This window comes from Cololabis saira, chromosome 7 (genome assembly GCF_033807715.1).
Source record: "Cololabis saira isolate AMF1-May2022 chromosome 7, fColSai1.1, whole genome shotgun sequence".
Taxonomy (NCBI): domain Eukaryota; kingdom Metazoa; phylum Chordata; class Actinopteri; order Beloniformes; family Belonidae; genus Cololabis; species Cololabis saira.
In genome coordinates this window covers 6,458,143-6,478,326 of record NC_084593.1, presented here as the reverse complement: position 1 = coordinate 6,478,326, position 20,184 = coordinate 6,458,143, and the positions used below count along the sequence as shown (strand labels likewise).

The 20,184-nt window shown below is 36.3% G+C and overlaps 1 protein-coding gene across 1 annotated transcript; it reads left to right on the top strand.

Moving 5' to 3' along the window:
- The first annotated feature begins 1,530 nt into the window (after positions 1-1,530).
- Positions 1,531-18,736, top strand: srp72 (signal recognition particle 72). The gene is made up of 19 exons (XM_061724756.1): positions 1,531-1,647; positions 3,677-3,797; positions 5,254-5,374; positions 6,762-6,905; positions 7,034-7,145; positions 7,228-7,259; positions 8,313-8,437; positions 8,590-8,647; positions 11,108-11,239; positions 11,349-11,477; positions 12,069-12,141; positions 12,365-12,429; positions 12,519-12,614; positions 13,862-13,965; positions 14,242-14,319; positions 14,932-15,069; positions 15,167-15,204; positions 15,300-15,459; positions 17,727-18,736. Exons 1-19 carry the CDS (start codon positions 1,548-1,550, stop codon positions 17,908-17,910), a joined length of 2,010 nt encoding a protein of 669 aa, XP_061580740.1. The 5' UTR covers positions 1,531-1,547; the 3' UTR covers positions 17,911-18,736.
- Positions 18,737-20,184: the final 1,448 nt, after the last annotated feature.

Genomic DNA, 20,184 nt, shown 5'->3' with positions numbered 1-20,184 from the left:
AAAAATATATTTTCAATAAAAAAAAAATTTCAATAAAAAAAAAAGTGGTTGAATGCAAACAAATATTTGAGACTCAAAAAATGCATTTGAACACTGTTTTTCTTTGATTAGAAATGTTTTCTTGGATAGAAGTGAAGTTTTTTTTGTTTAAAGCAACTTTTTTGGGATTGAATAATAAAGACACAAATGTCCTACCCATAATATGGCCCAAATTTTCACTTGAAATAAGTAGGAAAATCTGCCAGTGAGACAAGATTTATCTTTGTTTATCTACAAGCAAAAAAATCTTGTTCCACTGGCAGATTTTTCTACTTATTTCAAGTGAAAATCTACTTGAAACAGGTGAAAATTGTTGTTTTTTCCAGTGATGAGTCTTGTTTTAAGTGTAATGAGATTTTCTTTTACTAAAATGATACATTTTAACTAGAAATAAGACAAATATTCTTGTTAAGATTTTGGGTTTTTGCAGTGATCCATTTTACTTATCCTGTGAAGGACAGAGTCATATTGATAAGTTCAGAAAACTGTTTTTTATTGTTGTGTTTTGATGTATTTGATGTAAGCCCAGTGGATATTTAAAGCTTACAGAAGGCTGCATTTAACTGCTGCTATGTCATTCCTGCAGTATTTCTGCAGGTGTTTTGGTCACTGCTATTATTTGTAATATGTTATATTATTTGTAATCAGCACAAATTATCTGTTCCCATATGATAAAATCCACCATACCCCCTGATTTTTTTTTTAAACTCGAGTACTGCGTATAACCAGTCTTTAAAACAATTTGTGTACATATTTTCTTTTATATCTTATATCTCACTATTTGTTATTTTGTATTGCACCAAATCACCACAACAAATTCCTTGTGTGTGAACTACTTGGGAATAAACTTCTTTCTGATTCTGATTCTCATTAATAAGGTTCCTTGCTTTTGTATTTTAGCTATGTAATAAATAAAGTTTCAAGGAGGAAAAAATAAAAAGCGAGTCTTTTCTTTTTTTTTTAGAAATTGTCAAAGTTTCATCAACACTCTTATATATGTACTCTTATATATATATCAGCAACACGAAATCATTAATTAAATGTGTCATTAATTAATTAAATGCAGTTTTACATTTCATGATTCTCACGCAGCACGAAATCATTAATTAAATGTGTCATTAATTAATTAAATGCTGAAACAATAAATATATATTTTTACTTAAAAATTGTATTTTAATTAATTAATGACATATTTCATTCTAATTTTAATTAATAATGACACATTTAATTAATTAATTATATATTTCATTCCCAATTTAATTAATTAATGATGTATTTATTTATTTAATTTTGGCACAAAAAATCCTCCTTACTTATAGAGTCTTCATATTAATTTTGTATTAAAAATAATTAATTCGTCTGTTTTATAATTCATTTTTAAATCATCAGAGTCGTCTTTGAAAGATCCAGAAGATGGCACCAAGCTGCCGTCAAACTCCAAAGAAGTGAAGAAGAAGAAGTGGTCCCGGAAGTGAAACCCTCCACTTCCGGCTGCGGTCTCAGCCAACATGGCGAGCGGAGGATCGTCTGTCGCTTCGCTGTGGACAGAAGTGAACCGTTGCGGCCAAAACGGGGACTATACGCGAGCTCTGAAAGCGCTCGCCAAGAGTGAGTGTTCATTTCTGGCAGAAAAGTGTTTGGGAGATAAACTCGGTGGTCTGAGTCCTGGTAGCATGTTGCTAAGCTAACCACTCATCACCAGGCAGATGTTGAGAATAAAAACATCAACGAGACAAATATGTCAAATCTAATTCTCATTGACGTTTTAATTGGGAATATTTCACACAATTCTATATATATTCTAAGTGTTTTAGCGCTGAAATTCCGCTTGTTTTTGCGGTTTAGTGATCACTGACGTGTCCCTAGTGACAGATCTGACTTAGAACATAAAATATAAAAATATAGATTATATAATACACAAATATACCTTTTTATATGCTCTGTTTTTAAATATATAAAAAAAAATGTTCATGTTTTATTTTTCTGCTCTGTAGCACTTTGAGATTATTAAATAACTGTATCTTTATCCTGTAAAAACGTTTTATCAAGTTAGTATCAAGTTGTAGTATCAAGTTATTTAGCAGGATAAAAACTTAAAAACGTATTATTATATAATTATTCAACATTTAATCATACTACTACTCCGACAAGTTTGTTAAAGGAAAAATGTCAAAAATGTTTGCTCTAATATTAAGAGACATTTTTCAGAAATATATTTTTTTTCAATTAAGATTTGTAACGGATCACTTTACTCTTTTGTCATACATTCTGAATCCAGAATGTATGACATTTTTGTTTCTATAATTGCATTACAGAAAATCACAATATTCTAATTTTCTGAGACAGTCCTGTATAACATAAAATATATTATATAATATAAAAATATACCTTGTTTATATGCTCTGTTTTTAAATATATTTAAAAAAAAGTTCATGTTTTATTTTTCTGCTCTGTAGCACTTTGACGTGAACGACGAAAACGTTTTATCAAAATTATTACATTTTCCAATTGACTTACCAGATCCACCATTGTTCCAATCCCTAAGTATTCTCCCTATTTTTGCTGTAAATGTTTTTCAGATTTGTCTTTGTGTCTATCGATCCATTCACAAGCTGCTTCCAACCTGTTTTCATTCTTTATTTCAATTCAATTCCCAAATTCATCACTTTAATACCAGGTCTGCAAACAATCTCCATCCCACCTTTTTCAGGTCTACTTTTTCCCAATTCTCAATTAGATTCAGAGATTCCTCTTTATTGGAACATTTTACCACCATATTAGAGAACGCTCGAGTACAAATACTTTCAAAAAACAAATCACAACATTTTTACTAGCCCAAGTTGGCAAAGCTTAACCACTAATTTCCAGTTCTTCTCTGCACTCTCTCATTAGGGAGGGGTTTTTGTTTTCTAGACATTTAGCTTATTTTCCTTAGTTGTCCTATGTTTCTGTAGATATTGTTTGTTTCATTATAGGAGGAACTACTCGACAAGCCCTTATGGGTTTTTTTGATTCCTCCCGCACATTTTCTGTTATATTGTATTTCTTTTTTATTTCCTTTTTTTTTCTACATACTGTTCGTCTGTACTTTTAAAACGGTTGTGTATATATAAAGTGCGTTATAAATAAAATGTATTATTAACTTTAGTTGACTATATAGTCCATGAATTTGGTAGCACTCAAGGTGGCAAAACCTAGTAACATTTTTTGAAAAGATACATGTGTATAGAGGATATTTTGGTATGATAACCCATTCTAAGTGGTAGCTTTATGACAGTTATCAGCACATGAAGTTATCCTGCAATGAATAGGTCTCTAAATACTAGGGGCATATCTTGTTTTGTGCTCATTTTCAGACCTTTACTCCTATGTTATGTTGGCATTTTAACGTGTACACTCCTAGCTTTCATTTAGACCTAGTTTTGGGCCTGTCTAAAAAATATAAAGGTCCATTGGTCAAAGGTCAAACTGTCTCAACAGTTTTTCCACTATTTTCTCCTAAACTGTAGCCTTTTTTATAGCACTATGAAATGTAGGAACATCAATGACTAAATTTTCAGTTAAACCAGCTTAACATTGATTTCATTCAGTATTAATAACTGTTTTACAACATGTTTTTTTTTTTTTTATCTTCCAGTTTTGCATGAAAACAGGGATGATGTGACGGCGCTTCAATGTAAAATTGTTTGCCTTGTTCAGAATGGGAGCTTCAAAGAGGCGCTGAATGTCATGAACACCCACTCCAAAGTCCTCAGCAGGTAAACGCGTTTCACACCGCACCACATACACACAGTAACAATGCATTTTAAAGTAAAGCCAGGGAGTAAAATAAACAAATCTACGTATAATTAGTAGACCATCAATTAAAAATAAAGGTGACTTTAGAGGGAAAAAAAGGATTCAAAATTAAAAGTGTCATCATTGTTTTAAAGCAGCTCATGGAGAGTGATGACGCTTCACAGGTGCAAGTTCAGTTGGACATTTTGATGCAATTGCACAAGCAGGCAATTTCTCTGCACAAGTCATTGATGGATGTAATACCTGAAGAGGCGCAGGATAAACAAAATGTCTGGTTTGCAAGCATCAATAAACACCCTTGAACTGCCGCAATGTCTTCATTGTTTCCTTGGACTCTGTGTCAGACAGATCCCTGCACTCTCCCTCTCAGTGAATAATTAAAAGTTGATAGTCACCTTACAATGGCCCGGTTTCCCAGATCAGTTAAGTAGTTCTTAACAGCGAAAGACTTCTTTCACAGGCTCCTTAAGATGGTTTGAAAGAAGTCTTTCGCTGTTAAGAACTACTTAACTGATCTGGGAAACCGGGCCAATGTCAATTGAGTTCTGTGTGTTTTAAACTCTCCAGCTTCTCTCAAAGTTGTCTTTCAGAGCATAATGACAAGAATAGTTTTAATTCAATGGATGCTAATACTAATTAAATGGATCTCCATATAACAATGCTTGATAAGAAAACTTTGTTCAAACATTGTTTGTTTTTATTTGGTGCTGTTTAAACAACTTGTGATGAGAGGGCCAAACAGCAGAAACATCTGTGCAGGAAAACCCTCTCAAGCCACAGTTGTAGCTAATTGAATCTCCAGATGACTGCAGGATTTTTTGGGGTTGCTTCTCACTTCTCAATTGAGGAGCCAGTTTCCAGGTGTTGGATAACTCAAAATAGGTTAGAGAGAAACCTGTCAAGTGGCACCTACGAACTGTTTCTGACACTCAAACCTGCTCATCAGTTTTGGAAAAGAGCACTCAAGAGCAAACTGCTGTTTGCAACAGCAATTCTTACTGCAGATTGTGGTAGCTGAGTATCAAGGGATAGTTTCATTTACCAGCCTGGAAGGGGTTGGATCATTAAAATGCATGCATTTTTTTAGTTTTTAACCAGATAATGGTGTAGTTCACTTAAGATAAACGTGCAACAACAGAAAAAAAACAAGCCAAAAAACCAGGACGAACCTTCTTTGTGTTGCGATCATTGCAAAAAAAACGTCAAATATTGAAAGAGGTCTTTATGATGATGTAATGACTAATTCTCAAGTTGAGGCAACTCCAAACTGATACTGTCCCAACACAAGCGGCTGCCGAGCCTTTAAATGAAGCCAACCTGTAGATTAGACTGAAGCAACAAGGCAGCCAGTGTTATTTTCAACAAGAAGCAGCAGCAGGCTCTTTCTGATGTATTTCTGCCTTTCTTTCCCCTCAGCGAGGTTGTGTTTGAGAAGGCGTACTGCGAGTACCGGCTGAACAGAGTGGAGAGCTCCTTGAAGACGATTGAAAGTGCTTCTCTTCAAACAGACAAGCTGAAGGAACTCTATGGTCAAGTGGTGAGGCTGTTTGATGAAACTAGATGGAAATATATATTCACTGATTGTGCATTTGGGGTTCTTCTTATCATTCAGTTTCTTGTCGTAATCTGCTGATTTTTGACGCATTCTTGAAATCATAGACAGTTTTCCGACGGAAAAAAAAACCTCGGCGCATGAAATAAAATCAGTGCTGCCAGGTTTAAACTTGTCATAATTTCTATCTGCACAGAAGGATGCTATAATACCACAAGCTTGTATCTATCGAGTATTATCAATATGAGATTGTATGGTTGTCATGGTGAGAGGCACTGAGGAATGTGTGAATGCTGCGATCAAGTTTGTAATTAACCGTACCTGATTTTTACAAGGCTAAATTTCATTTCATTTTTATTTATTCCGATCATGGAAATATGCAAACAAAAAAAACAAACAAGTAAAATGACAACACAATCAAAAACCAGAAAGGAGCAGGAAGAAGAAAATCTTGTTATACCTGCCCCTCAAAACAAAATTGAACAATAATAACAGATGGTCTGCACAATTACTTAATATCACAAAGAAAGGAAAACAAAAAAATCAAAGATAGATTGTCTGTCTCCATACGCATATATTATAAATTTTAACTATTTCATCCATACATTGATATTTTTTTCTCTTTAAATTTCTTTTTAAACTGAAATATGTTTATACAGCCTTTTAAATCATAATGTAATGAAATTAATGTGCTGTTATGAAAAAGATCAGATAACTATTAATCATTAAAAGCTCTGGAATGACTTTTAGACAAACACGGGACCCTGAGATTTTCTCTTAAAGCATCAAGATAAATCCACTGTGATCGGCATCAATGCTGATCCATGTAAAATGCTGCATTAGCAAGATCTTCGCTGCGTTAATTGATTACTGATTTTTGAAAGTACTTTACTTTTTTTACTTTTTTATTTGCACCATAAAAGAGAAAAACAACAACTAACAGACAAAAGTAATATGTGCGGGAGAGGTTAAAAAACCCTTTACGGGCTTATAAAATGCACCTCCCCAAGGAAATAAAAGAATTGACAAATAAATCAACAACAACAATAATACTGGTATTCACAAAATAAACAAGAAGCTATAACAACAGACAATAAGAAAGCGAACAACATGAGCAGGGAACGCAAAAAACAAAAACATGAGTATGTAGGGTAATAATCCACATCTAACATACTGTAAAAGAAAAGTTTAAGAGTCTTGATTTAACAGAATATTTTTAAGTCTTAACTTAAACATTTTGATAGAAGAGGATGATTCAACAATGAACTGATGGGAATTCGAGATTAAGCAGCCTCTATAAGCAAAAGAAAACTGGCTGTGTGTAGTGTGAAGTATTGTCACTGGAATAATTGAAACTCTTCTCGTTGTTCAGTTGTACCGACTGGAGCGCTACGAGGAGTGCAAGTCTGTCTACACAGACCTGATCAGGAACTCTCAGGACGAGTATGAAGAGGAGAGGAAGACCAACCTGGCTGCTGTGGTGGCTGCCATGAGTCAGTGGGAAAAGGCCCCGATGGTAACCTCATGTTCACTGTTCACATGCTGCTCATCAGGCGTTAAACTCATGCTGTATTAAATACAAAAATGTTGACAACATCTTTACTCTTAACTGAAATTGGCCTTTTTTCCCTCTTCACACCACAGGAAGATCTGGGTGTTGCTGAGTTGACATATGAGCTCTGTTATAATGCTGCCTGCGCTTTTATTGGCCAAGGGAAGCTGACTGAGGCCTTCAATAAACTACAGCAAGCTGAAGGTCAGTCTCCCCTGTCAGCTACCTCGCTAGTTTGTTTTAATTTGATTATTCATTGACATTGAATGGTTGTTTTGTTTCTCAGAGCTTTGCAGAGTCTCACTGGCAGATGATTCTGTAAGTTATTGTTTTCTTCTTTATCTGTAAATAAGTCACGTTGATAAAATACACTCACATCACTCATTATCTTGCAAATTATTAACACTTAACTGTTAAATAAACTCTTGTAAAAGGTGCAGACATTTTCTTAAATGTGGATATCGAAACAGAGCATTGAAATCTTTCCTGAAATATTGCAGGATGTCTTTTATCTTTAATAAGAAAAAATGGGGCAAAGTACAATCAAGTATTTGAAAGGGACAAAAGTATTATATTGACTGAAGACATGCATCCATTATTGCACCTCTGGGTGACGAAAGTGTGTGAACTGCTTTCAGTAATTAGGACACCTGCTAAACTTGCTGAGATTATATGTTGCTCATAGTTCTTATCAGTCCTACACATCAGTTACAGTTCAGCTGTAACTGGGTTGTTTGTGGCTTTTCTTACACGTCATCGCTTTGACACCAATATTTAATACTAAGGCTGGGTATTGATTCAAATGTCAAGAATCGATTTGATTCCGATTCTTAATATTCAGAATCGATTATCATGATTTGATTCGATCCGATTCGATATTGATTTGGCTTAGTGTTATTTAAAATGTTTTTTGAGCTGTTGCCTGAATTATATGACTGTAAAATAACTAGTGAAATAATAATTTCACAGTAACTATTGTGAAATAACTAAGAAATAAATAACTCAAACGGGCCTTTCAATATCCATTTAAAGTGCAAAAAAGAAAGAAATTGCAACAGTTCATGCAGTAAACAAATCAGCATTTTTCAGAAGTGTCATGACAAACTGTGTGTCCGACTACTGGGATTAAAGTTCACCTGGCGAAAATGATGAGAAAAAAAAATCGATCTTTAGACATATGAATCGATTTTTAGGAATTAATATGAGAATCGATTTAGAATCGGAAAATCGATTTTTTTTTCAACACAGGCCTATTTAATACGAAGGTTATTCTTCTTTTACTGTTGTTCACTACAAACATTTGTGTTCATAAAATCAGCAGTATTTTTTTTCCCCCCAGATAACGGTTGTCATTGCTGGTTTCTGTTTCAGGATGTGACTGAAGAGGACATTGAGTCTGAGCTGGCCGTCATCCACTCTCAGATGGCGTACATCTTTCAGCTGCAGGGTCGGACAGACGACGCTCTGCAGCTCTACAACCAGGTCATTAAGCTCAAGTGAGTCATTGTACAGCCTTGAATTACATTATCTCCAGTTTATTCTTTTTCTTTTCTAGCATTTGTAAAGAAAATACGTGTAACAACTATTTGAGTGTAAGTCATTCCTACATTTGACGTGCAATAACGCGCTTGGTCTGGTGTGATTTCAGGCCGTCTGATGTTGGTCTGCTGGCGGTGACGGCCAACAACATCATCACAATAAACAAGGTGGGTAGAAATGGGGTCGACAACACAGTGATCATTTTCCCCTAAATGAGGCAGTATTTATAAAAAAAAAAAAAAAAGTATGTGTTGAGAATTTAATGATTTGTTTAAGTGTCAACTCAAAAGCTATGAAAAAAACGAGCCTAGCAGTCGTTTGGACCTGCCTATTTCTAGAGAGAGTGTGTTTTTTGTGGCTGGTTGATAAGTTGCAGAAAATGATGTCAGCTTCTGTAAAAAAAAAAAAGCATATATCTCATTTAATTGTAAATTAAGAATAAAGACGAGTCTGGCACTTATATAAAGCATATATCTCATTTAGGTTTTTCCCGATCAGGATTTTTTAGCTCCCGATCACTTGAGTTTGGGTATCTGCCGATCCCGATTTTTCCTGATCCGATCAGTTTTTTTTGGCTCCCGATACATTTCCGATACTTTTTCCCAATCACATACATTTTGGCAATGAATAAAAAAAAAAAGAAGAAGAAGAAAAGAGGACTAAAACTAAATTATCCCAAGTTTCTTTTATTGTCCATTGGAGAACAACATGGACATTTACTTCAACAAAGCTTATCAGGTCTGGTGCCACAAAATGTAAAAACATGAAATTGTAAACTAAAACAAAAAGTGCAGAATAGTGCAATAACAAAAATAAATACATTAAACTTCAAAAGAGGTACCGTATTTTCACGACCATATGGCGCACTGTGTGGAAAGGCGCACCCTCAGTTTTGTGTGTCATTTTTGGTTTTAAAACACACATACGGCACACCGACCCAAAAGGCGCCGTCTACGGAGACGGAGCTGCACACACACACGTTGCAAAACACACACGCTCTAAAAATAGAGCAGAAGCAAAACTTAGTTTGATATTTTATTTCACTTTTCACATCAATCAAACCCTTCAAAGGTTCATATTCTGTTTCTGCATTCAAGAATTAAAAAAAACCACCGGGGCGCTGCACATAAACCTGTCTCAGCCACCAGCCCTTTTCATTTCACTCTGGCTGGAAAAGTCTGTTTAGGCAACGCTTTTCTTTTAAAAATCACCATAGCCGGCAGTTTCTGTCCATCAGCGTGGCAGGCAAGCACAAGAGTAAATACACTTTTCATACCCCGTTGTGCTGCGGATCCCGACCGCGGTGGTCCCGCGTCCCGGGTCCCGCATTCAGCTGCGCCAGTCCGAATTTCCAGACCTGTCTCAGACACCTGATCATCATCCCTTCATCCAGCCCCCCCTTTTCATTCGTCCTTATAATGACTCGGGCTGGAAACGTCTTATGCAAAGTTTTTCTTTTAAAAATCACCATACAGTTTCTGTCCATCAGCGTGGCAGGCAAGCACCACATAAATAAGAAATGTGTGTGTGTCGCGCCGCGAAATACACACACCGCATGTCGGAGATCCGGTACCGGGTTTGTAACCGACAGATTTGGCTGCAAATCTCGGAGGGTGAAGCTGATCTGACCTGAGACAGACCCCAGAAATCTCTGCTCGCAAAGCGGGCGGGAACCAGGTCGATCGACCCCGCTTGGGGAACCAGGAAGTCGGGCTGCAGCAGCGCCCATCACCGCGGCTTTAACCGGGGAACGTGACCGGTTCCGACCGGCCGGGACCGCAGGAGCCCACATGGACTTGTATTAGGGGCTCCCGGGGAAAGAGCACCGGCATTTCAGCCGGATCTGCCCCAGGGATGTGGCGATCGGACCCCGCAATCCCACGGCAGGTGCATCGGTTCCCGACAGGCAAAACACACGCGCGCTGCAGAACAAGTGTGCTTATTTAAATAGAGCGGAGCAAAACTTAGTTTGATTGTATTTTATTTCACTTTGCACATCAAGCAAATCCTTAAAAGTCTTCATCATCTGTTTCGCATTAATCAGCTCAGTGGAGTCTCATTCACGTCCGCAGCTCACGGGGGCTTCACCCGCCCCCTTCTCTTTTTACCGTTCTCATGGTGGCCGGCCTTACATTACCGTAATTCAGGTAATAGACACGGCGCACTGTTTCATAAGGCGCCCGGCACATTTAAAAAACAAAAAAAAATAAAAAATGTGCGCCTTATGGTCGCGAATATACGGTAGTTGAATGACATCCAGTCAAACTCACAAACACAAGAAAATTAAAATACTTTTTGGCTTAACCTTAGTGCAACATTCTGAATGGCATGAAATGAATAGCAGCAGCTTAATGCAACATGAACAGATATAACATTTCACAATTTAAACATGTAAACCATGTTAGTTTCGCTTACTTCGTCACTTCCGGCCGCCGACATTAAATACAACGATATATAAAACGATTTAATATATATCAAAAACATTAATAACTAGGAATGTCCGATACTTTTTTGGCCGATACCGATGTTTTGAAAATACCGTGATCGGTCCCGATCGATCGGGACAACACTAATCTCATTGAATCTCTGTCAGGATGACATTGTAAATCACCTGTGTGTTTCCTCAGGACCAAAACGTGTTCGACTCAAAGAAAAAGGTGAAACTGACAAACGCCGAAGGTGTTGAATACAAACTGGCAAGGAAGCAGCTGCAGGCCATCGACTTCAACAAAGCTCTGCTGGCCATGTACACTAACCAGGTATGGATCAGTATGAAGGACAAACGTTGGATCATTCCCGATACTCCACAGTTCTGTTGTTCATCATCAGTGGTGCCAAAGCTGAGCTCTGATTTCTGCGTGTTCACAGGCCGACCAGTGCAGGAAACTGTCGTCCGGTCTTCAGTCCCAGAATCCAGGTCACCCGCTGCCGGTCCTCATTCAGGCGGCTCAACTGTGCAGAGAGAAGCAGCACAGCAAGGCCATCGAGCTGCTGCAGGTAAACAGGACACTAACACTTACTGTACACACATCTGTGTGCACAAAATTTAAATATCAAGCTTGTATTGAAAGTAGGGCTCTCGCTTTGTCACTGACTCATTCAAACGTGTTCACAGACGTGTAGTTTGCAAAGAACTTCATCTTTTGTTTGCAGTCCACAACATCTGCATTATTAGACCCAGTGAAGCATCTCAGCGTTTGATTGGCTGGGAAATGAAAGTTTGAATGTCTGTAACTTCAGTGACCCAGATTTGTTGAAAAAGCAACTCTGCAATGAACAAAAGAATTGAAGTTGGCCCATGGGCACGAAAGAAACGTTCGCAAACACACCGTTAAACACACCATTATTTTTCTGCGTCTAAATTACTATCCAAGTGAATTTTTTAAGACGTATACAAATAAAATGTTGAGCTCTGATATCCTACCTGGTTACGTCAGGCGCTGCTGAAAATGTGATCAGAAAATGAAAAGATGCTTTTAAACCTATTAAATAGTTGTAACAGGGCTCTTCTTGGTGAAATGGTCGATACTGTTTGCTCTGTTAATGATTACAGGATCAATGTTGGTATGTTTTGATTTTATTTTTCAGAAATTCTCCGATCAAAACGCAGAGAGCGCGTCTGGCATCAAACTGACGATGGCACAGCTGTACTTGGTTCAAGGTACCGACCCGTTGTCACCCAGATGTCCGTCAGTCCTCTTTATCAGGATATGATGGTGTTGACAAGTGTTTGTTTTATTGATGCACAGAATGAATATTTTTGAGGTGGTTATCCAGTGAAACATTGTATTTTCTTAGTTGACGCGTCAGTCCTCTAAACTTAGTTTCAGTTGTGATACTTTGGGCTTTTTCTTGACATAAAATGTGCTGTTTTTGGTCTTCAGGTCACGTCACAAAAGCGTGCGATATCCTGAGGTCCATTGAAGAATTCAAGCACAAAGCAGGGATGGTGAGAACATTAAACATAACTTTGATTACATTCAGATTGGAAAACCATTATCCTCAAGCATCCGTCTAAACTGTGTCGTTGTCCTGCAGGTTTCTGCTCTGGTAACCATGTATTCCCACGAGGAAGACATCGACAGCGCTATCGACATTTTCAAACAAGCTATTGAGCATTATCAGTCGGAACAGGTTTGTTTCCACACAACAGAAATATGCAGCTGATGTGTAGATCACAGGTCACAGTCAGTAGTTAGATTGTTTCCTTTGTTATATAATATGAAGAAACTCAAACGCTTCAGTATATGGGTCAATGACGTGACGCCTATATTTTCTGAAAAACTATTTTTTTTTTCAATTCAAAAAAGGTTTAAATGGATAAAAAAAATATCATATACAGGACTGTCTCAGAAAATTAGAATATTGTGATAAAGTCCTTTATTTTCTGTAATGCAAAAATGTCATACATTCTGGATTCATTACAAATCAACTGAAATATTGCAAGCCTTTTATTATTTTAATATTGCTGATCATGGCTTACAGCTTAAGAAAACTCAAATATCCTATCTCAAAAAATTTGAATATTCTGGGAATCTTAAACTGTATGCCATAATCAGCAATATTAAAATAATAAAAGGCTTGCAATATTTCAGTTGATTTGTAATGAATCCAGAATGTATGACATTTTTTTTCAATTGCATTACAGAAAATAAAGAACTTTATCACAATATTCAAATTTTCTGAGACAGTCCTGTATATGAACTACCTGTCCCACATATGGACTCACTTGAATTTTACAAAAAATACTAGTTATTTGGGATTTTGTTGTTGTTTTAAGCATCAAAATGTCATGTGGTGCGACCGTCCGACCATGACTCTTGCTTTGAAAACTTTTTTTGAAATCACTCTAAATGTTTTTAAATCAATCTTCTGCCCTATCTGGCATGATTTCAGAAATGTCTTGTAGTGTGTAAGATTGCAAGACATTTGTATTTATATTTCCATCATAATATACAAACAAAGTTTGACTGATGTCCATTTAATGAAATATCATGTGGCGCTACCATTAAAAAAACAACCATTTTTGTATAATACTGAAAACTTGTAAAAAAAAAAAAAAAAAGATGTCAAGATGTTAAGGAAATTAATTTATTTTAATATGAATCATAATTGCACCACATGACCTTTTTTAAGGCTAGTGCCAATTCATCTTGACAAAAAACTAAATTTAGAATATTTATATGAATTTATGTGTACACAACATTCATTATGTTTGAACTACTGCAATAGATATTCTTTTTTTTATTATTTTAAAATTGACCTGTTGAAAATCCTTATTCGTCATTGACCCATAAACCTTTTTGTTCATTTGTAGTGCAGGTGTCATAATAAGGGTGTAAACATTTGTTAAGATATCTAATTGTGTTTCTCCTGCACAGCCCGGATCTGCTGAACACTTGGCTCTCGTGCGAGAGGCTGCCAACTTCAAACTGAAGCACGGACGGAAAAAAGAAGCCATCAGTGATCTGGAGCAGCTGTGGAAGTGAGTGGTGTTTCTGCAGAACCGCCGTGTTTCTGCAGAACCGGCGTGTCTGACGCGTCTTAATGGTTTCTGAGGAAAAACGGAGCTGCTGCTGCTGCTCTCCATTCTGAGTCCTGCCGGAAAGAAAAACCTCCTCCATATCAAATGTCTTAAACAGCTCGGACATTTTAGATTTTTTATCCTTTGTTCTTTCTCGGACGATCTTCAGTTTTACAAAAATGGTTATCATTTTGTCTTTTACACCAATAAAACTCATACTTGCATTTTTCCCGACAGACAAAACACCAACGACGTCCACACGCTGGCACAACTCATCTCTGCCTATTCTCTGGTGGACACTAATAAAGCCAAATCGTATCCTTTTAACCAGCTGATGGGTTTAAATTGAAGATATTACAGGACTGTCTCAGAAAATTAGAATATTGTGATAAAGTTCTTTATTTTCTGTAATGCAATTTAAAAAAAAAAAAAAAAAAAAAAAAAAAAAAAAAATGTCATACATTCTGGATTAGTTACAAATCAACTAAAATATTGCAAGCCTTTTATTATTTTAATATTGCTGATTATGGCTTACATTTTAAGATTAAGATTCCTAGAATATTCTAATTTTTTTAGATGGGATATTTGAGTTTTCTTAAGCTGTAAGCCATGATCAGCAATATTAAAATAATAAAAGGCTTGCAATATTTCAGTTGATTTGTAATGAATCCAGAATGTATGACATTTTTGTTTTTGTAATTGCATTACAGAAAATCACAATATTCTAATTTTCTGAGACAGTCCTGTAGACTGAAATGTCTTTCTTACATTAAAGTTACTTTAAAGTCATTGTATTTGGATTGACGGACAGAAAAAGAGGAACATTTTCAGCTGTCCTGTAATGGGAATGATTGCACCTCTGTTTTGTCGTCGCCCGGTTCAGTTCATATTATTACAGAGACTTGTGTCCTTAGCGCTCTCCTTCAGCCTGAGCAAGCACCTTCCATCTGCAGACGCCATGTCTTTCAACGTGGACGTGGACGAGCTCGAGAACTCTCACGGCGCCACATACGTGAGGAAAAAGGCAGCTAAAGTCGTAGGAGAGAACCTTCCCAAAGAGTCCGGGTAAGAGTCCACTTCTCCAAAATGTCCCGACCTGAGCGGGAGGGAAGATCTCTCATAGATTCACTCTCACATCTGTTTTGCTTCTGCTTCTTTACAGCCAAGTCGAGATCAAAAAGAAGAGGAAGAAAAAGAAAGGTTCGCCAGGGCTTCACTTTATCAAGTGTTGTTGTTGGAGCAACTTAACGTTGCGTTGCGTCAAACTGACACTAACACTCATGAAATGTTTTCAGGTAAACTGCCTAAGAACTGTGACCCCAAAGCAACTCCCGACCCCGAGCGGTGGCTTCCCATGAGGGAGCGCTCGTACTACAGAGGCAAGAAAAAGGGCAAGAAGAAGGAGCAGATTGGAAAAGGCACACAGGGGGCGACGGTGGGAGCTTCAGCAGAGCTGTGAGTGAACTCGACTTGGGTTGTACCGATATGAACAAAAACATTTTTTTTTTTTTTTTTTTTTTTTTATTAGTTTGCACACAATAAAAGTAACACTTAGAATTAGTGATGCACCGAAATGAAAATTTGTGGCCGAAACCGAAAATAATAATAAACACTTGGCCGAATACCGAACAATACCGAACATGGTTCTTCAGCAGTTTTTCATTTATTTTGCCAATTTTTTCACCATTGCATAAATCAAATACATTTGATTTAGGCATGCTTTTCAAAGAAAAAATCTTTTACAAAATTACAAGGTAGAAAATATTTATTGAACATAAAAAAATGAAATTTTTTTTAATTTCCCAGCATTATGTTGTTTTGGTTCCACCTCCTGGTGAATGTTGGTAAAATTCTTATGGGGTTAGTTTTTGGTTGGCCAACGATTTATGTAGTGCGCAACGTTACGGGACGGAGCGGCCAGTCTATTTCCTTATTTTACAACGCCGTTATTAATTGTTCGTTTTTTTCCCACTTATTCCACCGAACACCGAAAGTGTTTTTTTGCCATTTTCGGCCGAACAATTTCCGTTACCGAACAATCGGTGCATCACTACTTAGAATCAAAATAGTAAAACAAATGTGACAGGAGAGGTCAAAAAGCCAACAGGCTCATGCAGCGGAACCTCCCCTCAATTTAGGAAATAAAACAGTAATTACAAAAAACAAAAAAACACAACAAGACGAAAACTTTAAACAAAAAACAAAGAAGGTTAGATTACATACAGTAGTTACAGATCATCAACACACAAAAAAATAATCAACCACAAAAAAAAAAAAATGTCTTTTAAAAATCTCTAGAGAAACAGTTTTTGATAATGTGAGATTTGGAGTTCCATATCTGTAACACCATGATATCTGAGGGAAAACTGGCCGTGTTTAGTTTTATAAAAAGGAAGATGAAGATGATTGACCTGTCTAGTATTATATGAATGTATTTGAGAATTATATTTGAAAAAATTACTAAACGATAGTGGTAAAGAAAAAGGCAAAAACATATGTTTGTATAAAAACACACACATCTGATGAATATTGATGTCATATACTGAAAGAATTTGGAGTTTTCTGAACAAAGGAGTAGACGGTTCCGGAGAGTTATAAAAAGTTGCCAGTCTTACAAATTGTTTTTGCATTAAATAAAGTTGATGAAGACTGGAAGGGTTTGTATTTGCCCAAACAATATTACCATAAATCAAATAAGGATAAATCATAGAATAATAGAGTTAATAAGCAATAAATATTAACGAGATTTCGCAGTTTGCTGATGATGCCCAATGACTTCACAGTTTTATTATGAATGAAATGTATATGTTTTTTCCAATTCAATTTCTCATCAACCAAAATACCTAAAAAAACGAGTATGTGAGGCTTTGAAAATTTCAAGATATTTAATGCAAGCTCGTTGAGTTGGAACCATTTTGAGATTCTCATAATTTTTTCATTTGTATTATTAATTAGAGTATGTAAATCAGTATTTGATAAAATCATATTGGTATCATCAGCAAACAAAATTGGAAAATAAAATGTACAAACTGATAAAAAATAATTTATGTAATTAAGAAATAATAAGGGTCCTAGTTGAGGATTAAAAGTCTTTTTGTTACCAAAAAAAATCCTCACAAAACTTAAAACTAGGAATGGGCGATATTTTACCGTTCACGATAAAACGTAAAAAAAAATCCCCACGGTAAGAATTTGTCATCTCGCTGTAAAAACGATAAATTCCCGTTGATGACGAAAGAAAGAAAGTTCGAAAGAAAGAAAGTTCGAAAGTTCGAAAGAAAGAAAGTTTGAAAGAAAGAAAGAAAGTTAGAAAGAAATGAGCTTGAAAGAAAGAGACAGATAGAAAGAAATGAGCCTGAAAGACAGATAGAAAGAAATGAGCCTGAAAGAAAGATAGAAAGAAATGAGCCTGAAAGAAAGATAGAAAGAAATGAGCCTGAAAGAAAGATAGAAAGAAATGAGCCTGAAAGAAAGATAGAAAGAAATGAGCCTGAAAGAAAGATATGAGCCTGAAAGAAAGAAAGAAAGAAAGAAAGAAAGAAAGAAAGAAAGAGAGTTGAATTGGTATTTTTTTACCGTTATCGGGATAAATGCCAGAAATTATCGTGATAATTTTTTTAGTCCATACCGCCCATCCCTACTTAAAACCCAAATTCCACTTGTTAGAGATGACTGTCTTTCAGACCAACATTTAACCGACAACTTCTGCTCTCCGTCCTCAGGGACGCCAGTAAGACGGCCAGCAGCCCCCCCACCTCCCCGAGACCCGGCTCTGCGTCCGGCTCGTCCACGGCCCCCGCCGCCGCCACCGTAGTCCCTCCACGACAACAGAAACCTGCAGCCCCGGGGGCCAGCCGCAAGAAAGGACCACAGAAGAAGAAGAAGGGCGGCAAAGGAGGCTGGTAGTGGCCGTGGGAAGAGCCGTCGGCCCGCGAGTGGCCGGGGCGGCGGGAGATTTATGTTGCAAGTTTTTTTTTTTCTTTTTTTTTTTTTCTGTTCGGGTCATTTTTACAGACATGTTAAACCCAAACTCCAGCCTTCTCTCTGCATCTTTAATTTGTCTCTACCAAAAAAAAATTAAAGTACAGGACAGAATTCAGAGGACAGTTCACCGAAGCAGGCTTTATGTTGTCTACAAAACAAATGTTTATGCTTTGAATTGTGACCTTTTTAAGATCACAGTAAAAGGAACAAACGCTACAAATATAACTTAACAGTATTTTTGCAATGAATGGTGTAACGTGTGTTTTTCTATCAATGTATGACAGTTCTGTATTTTATAGTTTAGTTTAAGAAAACATACAGGAAGAAGTGTCTCAAAAATAGTTATTTGTTCAGTGAAATGATATAATTCTCATGTCACTGTAGACAAAATAATGGACCTTACATTTCCATTCAACTGTCCTCTTGTTTCTCTAGATTTGCCTATATGAATTGCTTCTTTTTTTTAAATTTTAAGCACAGTTGTCCATCTCTCCAGTGTGACTGGTTAAACCAGGTTTTTGAAGGTAACTTGAAGCTCTGATTTTAGGGGAATTGTCCTTTAAGAGGGCCAAACTGCCTGCCTGTACCACTATTTTCATACTATACGCGCTTATTCTCAGTCAGCTGCAGCTGAGTAGGATATTTATATTTAACCGGTGTTTTCATTCAGTCATATGCATGTTTTAGATGAACAGTTTTGGCCAAACATGTCTCACTTTCTGTTGTCTTAATAAAACTCCGAACAGCAGCACGCCTCGTGTGTTTGTCAAATATTTTTAGGCAACTAAGCAAAGTCCTGATTGCTTTTGAGTTTATTTCCTTTTCCCTCTTTATATTTTTACATTGTCCGTATACCAAAACACAGACATGACTGAAATATTACCGTTTCATTCAAAAGTGGGTTTTTGTTTTTTAAAATAATGCTCTAATACATCAAATCTCCGACTTGATTGATATTTGTACTTTTCTTTTTGAACATACATGTACACAACTGCACATTGACAAAAACAGACTTATGCTGTGAATTAAATTCAGTGTTTTACTGATGTTTCCATTGTGGAATAATTGTTTATTTAAAAAGGAACAAAAATACTTATTTTATTCCTGCAGGGAAATGAATTAAATTGTGACAAGTTATTTTTACACTATCACTAATAAATACAGTTAAAAGTAAAAAAGACAGAGGAAAATGAATATCAACAGTTATTTAAGAGTAACAATTTAATCTTCAAGTAAATGTAAGTTTCACCTAAGAATTACCCATAAAAGTTTGTTTTTTTTCATTTAACATTTGCAAAATGTACAATGATTACAAATCTTCACATTATGCAATTTCTTTTTTTTTTTTTTTTTTTCTTTTTTTTTTTTGTTTTTTTTTGTTTTGATATTTTTATTAGGGGGTAAGGCACAGTTGAACAGGAATAAACAAAAAAGATATACAGTCTACCTCCTTTTTTTTTTTGGGATTAAGAACAGAACAAAAAATCCACACAAAACAATGATAAATACACGAAAATTATTATATTCTTATATATAAGTAATATTTAAGTATTTAAGCTAAACAGTATGAATTAAAAAAATAGATGAGTAAAAAGGGGGAAAAAAAAAAAACAAAAAAAAAAAAAAAAAAACCCCAAAAGAAAAGTAAATAAAAAGATAAATAAAAAGGAGGAAGAAAGAGAGGAATGAGAGAAGAGAGGGAGGGGGGGTGATCCGTCAATCAGGAGGCAGGGACTGGAGAGAGTGGAAGAATGTAAGAAAGGGAAGCCACTTATTATAAAATTTGTTGCAACTACCCTTCAGTGAATATTTAATCTTTTCCAGCTTCAGAAAAAACATGGTGTCGTTCAGCCACTGGGTACTAGAAGGAGCCTTAGTCGACTTCCAGTGGAGAAGAAGGTGGCGTCTTGCCAGTAAGGAAGTAAAAGCCAGAATGTCTATTTGGTTTGAAGTAAACCGGCCATGGTCCTCTGGGAGCCCGAATATGGCAACATGGGGGGAGACTTTTATATTCACCGAGAGTATTTTTGACACGGTGTCAAAATAATTCGACCAAAAGCGAGAAAGTAGTGGGCAAGAGTAAAACATATGGGTTAAATTGCAGGACGAGGCATGACATTTGTCGCATTCGTCAGTGACACTGGGATAGATCTGTGAGAGTCGAGCTTTAGAAAAGTGGACTCTAAACAGTACTTT

Coding starts and splice junctions, on each gene's coding strand:
- srp72 (XM_061724756.1), top strand. CDS start 1,548: ATGGCGAGCGGAGGATCGTCTGTCGCTTCGCTGTGGACAGAAGTGAAC. Junction 7,146..7,227: donor TAAACTACAGCAAGCTGAAG/GTCAGTCTCCCC, acceptor TTTGTTTCTCAG/AGCTTTGCAGAGTCTCACTG. Junction 11,240..11,348: donor TGGCCATGTACACTAACCAG/GTATGGATCAGT, acceptor GCGTGTTCACAG/GCCGACCAGTGCAGGAAACT.